Source organism: Bacillus rossius, chromosome 13 (genome assembly GCF_032445375.1).
Source record: "Bacillus rossius redtenbacheri isolate Brsri chromosome 13, Brsri_v3, whole genome shotgun sequence".
Taxonomy (NCBI): domain Eukaryota; kingdom Metazoa; phylum Arthropoda; class Insecta; order Phasmatodea; family Bacillidae; genus Bacillus; species Bacillus rossius.
The window spans coordinates 38,182,506-38,192,485 of record NC_086340.1 but is presented as its reverse complement, the minus strand read 5'-3'; the positions used below and the strand labels follow the sequence as shown (position 1 = coordinate 38,192,485).

The 9,980-nt window shown below is 45.5% G+C and overlaps 1 protein-coding gene across 1 annotated transcript; it reads right to left on the bottom strand.

Annotated features, from left to right (window-relative positions):
* Nucleotides 1-5,666: 5,666 nt before the first annotated feature.
* Nucleotides 5,667-8,041, bottom strand: LOC134538622 (uncharacterized). The gene is made up of 2 exons (XM_063380054.1): nt 8,030-8,041; nt 5,667-7,874 (listed from the first exon to the last, which is right to left on the bottom strand). The coding sequence occupies exons 1-2, from the start codon at nt 8,039-8,041 to the stop codon at nt 5,667-5,669; spliced, it is 2,220 nt and encodes a 739-aa protein (XP_063236124.1).
* Between the last annotated feature and the right edge of the window lie 1,939 nt (nt 8,042-9,980).

The window sequence follows — 9,980 nt, the reverse complement described above, 5'->3', positions numbered from 1 at the left end:
TTTTTTTTAAATTACTTCACGAACTTTAGCTGTTTACAGTTCGATCTTCGATGGATACAATTAATTTTAAGTAAGTTGGGGACATGTATGTTATGATTTGTGTAATCAAATATACGGCATGAATATTGCATAAATTGTATCTTCCCCGGCTTTTATACCTCGTTACGGCGTGTTTACTAACGGGTTAAGGAATGGAGCCTCTGTGATAAAATAAGTTTTTCACCCTGGCTACCACAAAATATTTGCTCCAAGTCACGAATATTAAATTAGACAAGTTCATTGACTTCGACAAGGCACTGTGGTGTGTCAATCCGTAAATTAAATACTTAATCTAAAATAAATTATAAGATGAGGTATAATTCCACTCGCCCACAGCTATGAGAAGATATTCGCCCAGTGATATGAATCATTTAGCGGGCTGTGATTTATCGAAGATATACTGAGACTAGCGGGTAAACTCCAGGTAATCTTAACATTTTTAAACTACTTTTGACAACCATTCTTTTAACTAATCATATGCTGTTTCCGAATATTAATTATGTTTTCTTAACCCATGTGGTAAATTTCGCGGGTTCAATGACCTGCAGGATGAACTTAGTTCTACATACACTCGGTCAAATGTCACCCACTCACTGGCTGCTGTCTTGTGAGACCTCCCAGCGTAGCAGCCTGTGATTCGATAAAGCTTTAGTTGGGTGTTTCTCATTGGACCAGAGTCACCCAGGTGAGTTGTGAACCAATAGCAGAGGCATCACTGAGGTATAACTATTTGTATTTTAGCCTATCGTGAAATGAATTCGCGAATTTTTCCGGTCTCTTCCCATGAAGTAGAACAATTCAAACCCCGTGATGTTCATTCTACAAGATTTACTATTATTTTGCGTCAGTGACAAATCACGTGTTTGCCTGAGTACACGCTATATGGATCGCACGCAGAGGTACGACATGTCCCCCTCTTCTTTTTTGTGTCTGAAATAGTTTGCACACAAATTGTACATACTGCTGCTATTCTCCAACAGTCCAGCTGTAAACGTAATTTTGACTAATCATACGTACGTTGCCCCCCGGCAATCTGCTCGATCTCCCGTGCGCAACGCCGGGACGCACGCCGACGCCGTCTCGCTAATTTGGAATTCCGCGAAAGAACGCAAATTTTCCATGCACCAGAAAGCAGGAATTATTTTGTCCCGTGCGTCGCGGCCCGTTAACCAGGCCACAGAAGCATGCAGGGGGACAAAAAAAATTAAGTATTGTTTCATTTCACCTGAAGTGCACGAGCAGGTACGTATGCGAGGCTTTCCCATTCCCTACATACTAACATGGCTCTCTTTATAACTGTCTTCCTCTCTCTCTCTCTCTCTCTCTCTCTCAGGCACACGGACGAGACATGAACCATCCTGAGCCCACTTTAGACGTCCCAGCCAACAACTGAAAGAGACGACATCCCACGAGTGTTTCTTCAGCTCGTTACCGTTAAGGCCGTTGTTTTACAACAGTAAGGTTCCTCATCAACCACCCTGTTTGAAATTTTTTTTTTTCCCTTTTTCATGTGTAACGTCGTAGCTCCCGCAATACGGCATTTGATGGGAGTATAATTCCATGGGCGTGACGGAAGTAAAGTAACGGAAAAGTGTAACAACCACGGCGCTGACATCTGTTGCAGATGGTGCGAACACAAGTTCACAAAGGGAAACTTTATAGTATTAACTTTTTAGTGAATTTTAACAAAATGGGCAGTATTTCAATAATAATTCCTTGTAGAAAATTAGGTACAAAGCCTGGGTTAGGTTTTTTTTCCCAAGTCTTTTACGCTTTTATCGCAGCCGTTTCAATATACCTACTTATGGTTTAAAATTTCGGTCTGCAAATCAAATGATTTGTTAGTCGACGTAGCTGCTCCGTCAGCGAATTCTAGCAGTGGGTGCAGAAACTAACTGTGATTCGTGTCCATAAATGTAGTTGAAAACACAATTTGCGTATATTTATCAGGCTTGGCATCGTTTTAAAGAATTCCACGTTAAACTTTGTGTCTGAGTTTTGTATTATAATTGTATTTGAAACATGACAACACATGAATTTGCTCTTTATCGATGTTAGATATAAAACAGTATACTGAAAGACTCGCTGAAGGTTTTTTTTTGTTCATTTCAGATTCATGTGAAATCTCGTTTCATAGATAATACAGATCAATGAAATCTAAGTGTATGTCTGCGCATTTCAATTTATTATTATTTTAAAAAATTTCCTATAAGCAAATTACATGCATAAACTAAATTTTACGCGTAAAAAACCTTTAATGTTTCTGGCTGTGCGAAATGATTTAACTCAAACACTTCTGTTGCTATTGACTTGTAATTGACATAAGTTTTAGTTAAAAAATCCATAACTTATTAAGTTTTAATTTGATTGTGATGTCTTAAGCAGGCCAAAAAATATAACGTTAATTATAGACCAAATTCTAATAGCAATTATCATTTATTATATTTTGGTTGTTAAGTTTTAAGAAAAAAATTAATTACAATTGACTTATTTATTAATAAATAAATCTAATTTATTAAGTAATTATCAAATTACGATGGAGTTGTATGTTGATAAATCCAATGACGTAACGTAAATAGCTGTTTTAATTTTTTTGCCATAATTGTACCTTGCAATACCATAAGACATTCTTTAAATAACTGTATCTAAATTGCTGAATTTCCCTTCCTGAAATATGTTTCTTCGTATCTGTTTCCTCGAAAATGTAATCTTTCAAATGCGTAGTATTTACATTTGTATTTTAAAATTTATATGGCTCCTCTCTACTTAAAAAATTAGTATGTACCTACACAGTGCCTTTAATTGCACGTTTTAAATATTGTGTGGTTATTTTTATCATGTCACTTTTTAGCAATTCAGTAATTCTTCAGTGGTTGTCGGACTCCAGATAACTCTTATGTTCCTCTCTTAACCCTCTTTGCCTGCCTCTTGTCTATGGGCGACGAGCTGGTGGTTTTTTCAAGCTGACAGCTGGAGCTGAGTTCCGCAAACCCACATATTTATTCAATTCAGTACACGTCTACTCGGGTTCACATAGAGTGGACGAGCTTCAGAAGGAAACGCGTGATTTGAAAACTGATCAAGATATCCATGTGGTGTCTGTTCACGAAAAAATAAATTTAAAAACGAGCTGAGGGCGGGTGGGCTTTACGGTTTCCGTATTACGTAAACTGTATTTTTAGGAAAGAGAAAATTACTAAAACGCTAGTCTTCAGAATTATTTGTAGACATGAAACGCCCGGTAAAGATTCTTGAACGCACTCAATCGCTATCATCACTTCTCCGTTTTATAATGTCATGGTGACCGCTCAAACATCACAGTTATCATGTGCACGACGAGAAGACTGCGCGCCAGCTCAGAGGCGATACCGCGCTAGAAGCACCAGCTAGTGTCACACTTATCATCCAGCCTCACTAACACAAATACACCCCTTGCCAGGAAGACCTCTTAAATCACTTAAACACCTTTATTACTATAAGCTCGCTGCCAACTGAGACCTCACAATGTTCCCTTATTTGTGATATTTAGCTAATTGCTCGTTTCCTTCAGTTCTCTTTGAGAAATGCAATATAAAGCTATCTTTGGACACTATTCTCTTTTGGATTACAAGCCAGAAATCGAAGTAATGTGTTTGGTTTTGAAAGATTCGTGTGTATTTATTAAATAAATTGAAACTTTCTGGAATGGTTTTTGCTCATAAACAAACCTAAAATGCCATTGGACATACCTTGCCTACCTAACAAACTTTGTGAGAATGCGATCAACGGTTCGAAAGGTATCACCAGACAAAGTCGAATACAAACATACATACAATCGCCGATCGGTCTAGTTGTTGGGGACACCTTGCTTCGCTCGGTCGATACACAGACGTAAAGGGCGGTAATTTATCACCCGACTCTCCGCGGGCACTTGGTTTGATGCCCGTGTCTGGTTGCTGGACCTCGAGCACAGAACAAGGCGGGAGATATACAGAATGTCCATAAAAGAATGTCCCATTTATAAATTTTTATACTATCAACTTTAAGCGTTGTACAGCCAACCGTCTGGTCAGCTGAGCGAGGTACGGGGCTGAGGCGGTGACTATGCTGGGTTGCTGGCCCCAGCCGCTGGTCATTGCCGAAGCTCTAATACCCTCCCGATCAACAACAGGGAGCGATCCCTAACAGTTCTGTTTTAAATTATGCTTTGGAATGTAAAAAAACAAACGAACTGGACATACTCCCACCCTACACTGATAGGGCGCGTATGTGGGAGGGAAACTTGAGAATGCCGGCCGTTGGTCGGAATAATCTGTAGCGTTGTAGTGGGTTGGTTCAAGGTCACAATTAAAGTAACTCCTATCAGTTTTAGGTAAGGGCATGCGCGAATACTACTTTGTTGTTTTCTCGCTTGCAGCGCGAAAAAAATGGCTCTTTCCCCAATTAGCTGAGGGTGAAACTGTAAACTTTATTTGGCAACAGAATGGACCCCCCCATTCCTTCCCCTTTGGAATCTCATTGTACGAGAGTGGTTGAACGTCCTAATCCCTGACCGTTGGATTGGTCGTGATGGTCGAGACGACAGAGCTCTTTTTCGCTGGCCTCCACGTTCACCTGACATAACGCCATGCGAATTTTTCTTCTGGAGCTTTATAAAAGATCGTGTCTACGTTCCGCCGCTACCTAATGATTTGCCAGAGTTGAGACGCAGAATTCAATAGGCTATTGCTTCCATTACTCCGGGCTTGTTAACCAAATTGTGGGATGAATTGGGCTCTAGGTTTGATATGTGCCATATAAAAAATGTGCAAAAAGTGAACATTTGTAAAAAAAATATAAGTTTACCTTTAAATTGATGTATGATTTGTTGTAGATAGTCTAAATTAAACTTTTATAATATACAATTGAAAATAGTTCATTCTTTTATGGACATCCTGTAGAAGAGCTACTCTACATTGGAAACTGAAACAATGTTTTGCGCGGTGTGTGACGCTATCTGTCGGGTGGGCCTATAACTACTAGCAAAAACAACTCGGACAGAAGGTTCAAATCCAAAGTTTTAGGTTTATAACGTTAATTAAACTACTTGACAACTAATTACTTAGTAAAAAAAAATTTAAACCTTGTTAAAAAAATTAATGCTTTTTGTAATAAAAAATGTTATTTATAAAAAGGAAGGAGATGCAAAATTTCTCATACTCATGCCACATCACAAAATATGTGGCTATCAAAATAAAGTGAATTAATTTTCACAGGTTTGTTTGCTTATGCATTACTTCTCACAATCAACTAAAAACACACTTTCATTTTTGTATGAACTAAAAAGTAAAAAAAATAATCTTTTAATTGAAATCATTTCTTCAACAGCAACAACTTTGTAAAAGTTTTTTTTAATTCGGTCCCTTGATTTCGAGGTCTCTTCAAAAATATACATATCTATGAGGCACTTTGTAGAAAAAAAAAACAAAAACATTGTTCACATGGCCACTACGGGCGATACAGTCACAAGAATATTTATGTATGAAGTCGTAACTCCTCCAACGCTCGGCTACTGGTTGGCTGCTGGGGGCGGCTTCTGGCAGCTGATGCTCGCTTCACGGGGGTCGGGCGGTGGTGATGGTCCCGCAGCGCCACGGTCCAAGTAGAGGTCACCGTCGCGCGCCGGGCCCACCGGCCGCTAGGATGTCCTTGTTGCGGTCGTCAAGCTGGTGGTTTGTCGTGGGGGTGCTCTGTCGTGGGGGTGCTCTGTCGTGGGAGTTGTCTGTCGTGCAGGTGGTCTGTCGTGGGGTGTGCTCTGTCGTGGGGGTGCTCTGTCGTGCAGGTGGTCTGTCGTGGGGGTGCTCTGTCATGGGGGTGGTCTGTCGTGGGGGTGGTCTGTCGTGGGGGTAGTCTGTCGTGGGGGTGCTCTGTAGTGGGGGTGCTCTGTCGTGGGGGTTGTCTGTCGTGCAGTTGGTCTGTCGTGGGGGTGCTCTGTCGTGGGGGTAGTCTGTCGTGGGGGTTGTTTGTCGTGCAGGTGCTCTGTCGTGGGGGTAGTCTGTCGTGGGGGTTGTTTGTCGTGCAGGTGGTCTGTCGTGGGGTGTGCTCTGTCGTGGGGGTGCTCTGTCGTGGGGGTGGTCTGTCGTGGGGGTGGTCTGTCGTGGGGGTGGTCTGTCGTGTGGGTAGTCTGTCGTGGGGGTGCTCTGTCGTGGGGGTGGTCTGTCGTGCAGGTGGTCTGCCGTGGGGGTGGTCTGCCGTGGGGGTGCTCTGTCGTGGGGGTGGGTTGTCTTGGGGGTGCTCTGTCGTGGGGGTAGTCTGTCGTGGGGGTTGTCTGTCGTGCAGGTGGTCTGTCGTGGGGGTGGTCTGTCGTGGGGGTGCTCTGTCGTGGGGGTGGTCTGTCGTGGGGGTGGTCTGTCGTGGGGGTGCTCTGTCGTGGGGGTAGTCTGTCGTGGGGGTGCTCTGTCGTGGGGGTTGTCTGTCGTGGGGGTGCTCTGTCGTGGGGGTAGTCTGTCGTAGGGGTTGTCTGTCGTGCAGGTGGTCTGTAGTGGGGGTGGTCTGTCGTGGGGGTGGTCTGTCGTGGAGGTGCTCTGTCGTGGGGGTGGTCTGTCGTGGGGGTGGTCTGTCGTGGAGGTGCTCTGTCGTGGGGGTTGTCTGTCGTGCAGGTGGTCTGTCGTGGGGGTGGTCTGTCGTGGGGGTGGTCTGTCGTGGGGGTGGTCTGTCGTGGGGGTGGTCTTTCGAAGGGTGGTCTGTCGTGGGGGTGCTCTGTCGTGGGTGTGGTCTGTCGTGGGGGTGGTCTGTCGTGGGGGTGCTCTGTCATGGGTGTGCTCTGTCGTGGAGGTGCTCTGTCGTGGGGGTAGTCTGTCGTGGGGGTTGTCTGTCGTGCAGGTGGTCTGTCGTGGGGGTGGTCTGTCGTGGGGGTGCTCTGTCGTGGGGGTGCTCTGTCGTGGGGGTTGTCTGTCGTGCAGGTGGTCTGTCGTGGGGTGTGCTCTGTCGTGGGGGTGCTCTGTCGTGCAGGTGGTCTGTCGTGGGGGTGGTCTGTTGTGGGGGTGCTCTGTCGTGGGTGTGGTCTGTCGTGGGGGTGGTCTGTCGTGGGGGTGGTCTGTCGTGGGGGTGCTCTGTCGTGGTGTGCTCTGTCGTGGGGGTAGTCTGTCGTAGGGGTTATCTGTCGTGCAGGTGGTCTGTCGTGGGTGTGGTCTGTCGTGGGTGTGGTCTGTCGTGGGGGTGGTCTGTCGTGGAGGTGCTCTGTCGTGGGGGTAGTCTGTCGTGGGGGTTGTCTGTCGTGCAGGTGGTCTGTCGTGGGGGTGGTCTGTCGTGGGGGTGGTCTGTCGTGGGGGTGCTCTGTCGTGGAGGTGCTCTGTCGTGGGGGTAGTCTGTCGTGGGGGTGGTCTGTCGTGCAGGTGGTCTGTCGTGGGGGTGGTCTGTCGTGGGGGTGGTCTGTCGTGGGGGTGCTCTGTCGTGGAGGTGCTCTGTCGTGGGGGTAGTCTGTCGTGGGGGTTGTCTGTCGTGCAGGTGGTCTGTCGTGGGGGTGGTCTGTCGTGGGTGTGGTCTGTCGTGGGGGTGCTCTGTCGTGGAGGTGCTCTGTCGTGGGGGTAGTCTGTCGTGGGGGTTGTCTGTCGTGCAGGTGGTCTGTCGTGGGGGTGGTCTGTCGTGGGGGTGGTCTGTCGTGGAGGTGCTCTGTCGTGGGGGTAGTATGTCGTGCAGGTGGTCTGTCGTGGGGGTGGTCTGTCGTGGGGGTGCTCTGTCGTGGGTGTGCTCTGTCGTGCAGGTGGTCTGTCGTGCAGGTGGTCTGTCGTGGGTGTGGTCTGTCGTGGGGGTGGTCTGTCGTGGGGGTGGTGGCTCCGCGAGCTGTTCTTCTGCTGGGTGATCACGTGTCGGTGATCCTACAGTGTGGCTCGTGGATCTGGGACAGGCCAGTCCTGTGCAGGAGTGTTTGTCTTGGAGTTGCGCGGGGTGATGATCCTAGTAGCAGTCAGGTGCCCGAGCATGTATGAACGTGTGATTGGGCGGAGGTCGAAGCGTGATGAATGGTCCCAACCTGGCCATGCATAGTGCATTTTTAAATAAGCTTAAAATAAGAACCAAGCAATAAAACAAAACTAATAATTTTAATGGGAAAAAATCGTGTGGGTACTTCATAACAGTTGTCTTCAATTTGCTATCACTAATGTGCATTCTTTAGGATGGTCATGATGAAAATTAAATATTAGAGCGATGCTCTCTTGTTATCAGTTATCTTAAATTTTCTATCACTAATGGCTTTTCTTTACAATAGTTATTATGAAAATGGATGAAGACAGCAACGTAGCTATGTTAAAAAACGTATTGTGAAAGTTACTGTCCGGCGATTGGGCCCTCCACTACTCAAAGAAACCAGGTGTCTGTCTCCCGGGACCTCGAAGGTGCGAGTCCGCTGCGATGACCGTCGCAGGTGTCCGAGGAGCAGGTAACCGACGTGAAGGCGGGGGATGGTTTTATTTTCGCGCGCACGAACCTGTCAGTTCGGCCCGAAGGCGCGAGCAGGCCCCGCTTTGTGACCGGTCATTGTGTGCTCGTTAGTCATCCCGACTACACTCCGTGCATCTCCCAGTCGCGCTCTTCTCCCGTGCTGTCATGCCCTCGGGTCTCCGGGACAGATGTTCAGTTCTTGTGCTACCGTTATTTCACTCTGTATTTTTTTCTTTTCGGAAATGTAACTTAAATTAATCATGAAAAATTACAGATATTCGAACATTTTTTACGTTGACACGAAAACAACAACTGTATCGCTACAAAAAAAATATGTTCGTAGTAATACTGGGTTTCTATTCTTTCATGCACGTGTTAACTGTTGGTACACGAAGCACAGCCATTCAGTGCGGAAGCAAACGCGTCCCGAATGGCCTGGTAAACTAAGGGACATTGCTGCTCTCGCAGACGGTCACCATCACAAGGGAGATACCACGGACGCGGGCGTACCTTATCACAGTCTGAAAGGTATTCAGGATTTTTTCGCGAAAAAGACGTGGACCTAATTTACCGTGTAGTGCTATACCGTACACGGGTTTACAAAACAATGGCGGTTTTCTTGTGTAACACAGTCCATCGCTTGAGTGAATAACCCTACTAGCGATGCTAGAGAGCGTAAGCTTAGACTGACTTTACAGGACGGTTGAATCGTTTATACCATACCAGGTTATTTATTTAAATAATGGCTTTATTAATAATTATTGCCATAGTTTAAATTCAAAACTTTATTCAACTTCAAAAAACTCTATTTAAAAATCGTAATTTGAGGTTTTATGCTATAAGTAGCTTGGCTTCTGGGTTGTAGCCGCGTCCAAGGCGACATATATCACCGATGTTTCGGTCGACATTGCAGTCGCCATGATAAGCGTAGAGTTACCTACAGAGATTATTCAAGTTCTTCTGCCTTTAATACTCTCGCCTGAGAGGAGTGTCGATTGGCTACAGCTGTGGGCCAATCACAGCCTTCCTTTCGTCTAGTTGGCCTGTTTGTTTGGCCAATCGGAGCTGGGCTTCTTCTAACCTGATGATGGCGACTGCAATTTCGACCGAAACGTCAGTGATATATTCGCCATGGATGCGGCTATAACTCAGAAGCCAAGCTACTTCAGATAATGGCCGTGAAAGCTTGCGATCTTTATGTTGAGCTATACAATTAGTTTTAACGATATTTTTGTGACGTAGGTAGCTACCTCATATTTAGAGGCCCGGAATTTTTTTTTGTCACCTGTAAGTCTGCAAAAATATATATCTCGGTATTGATTTTATTATTTGTTTACACTTGTTCCGCCACACCTTCTGCGAGTGTGGACCAGTCAACTACCAGCAGCACTGAAAAGACAATCACCTCGACCTATCAGAAGAAGGGGGAAGCCCTACAGTAAGAAATCAGCCAATAGGAAAGCATATGTTGGTAGAGTGTTCATAAGACTGTGAATTTTAGAATTTCGGGACGTGTACTCATATTGGTTTGTGTATGGTTT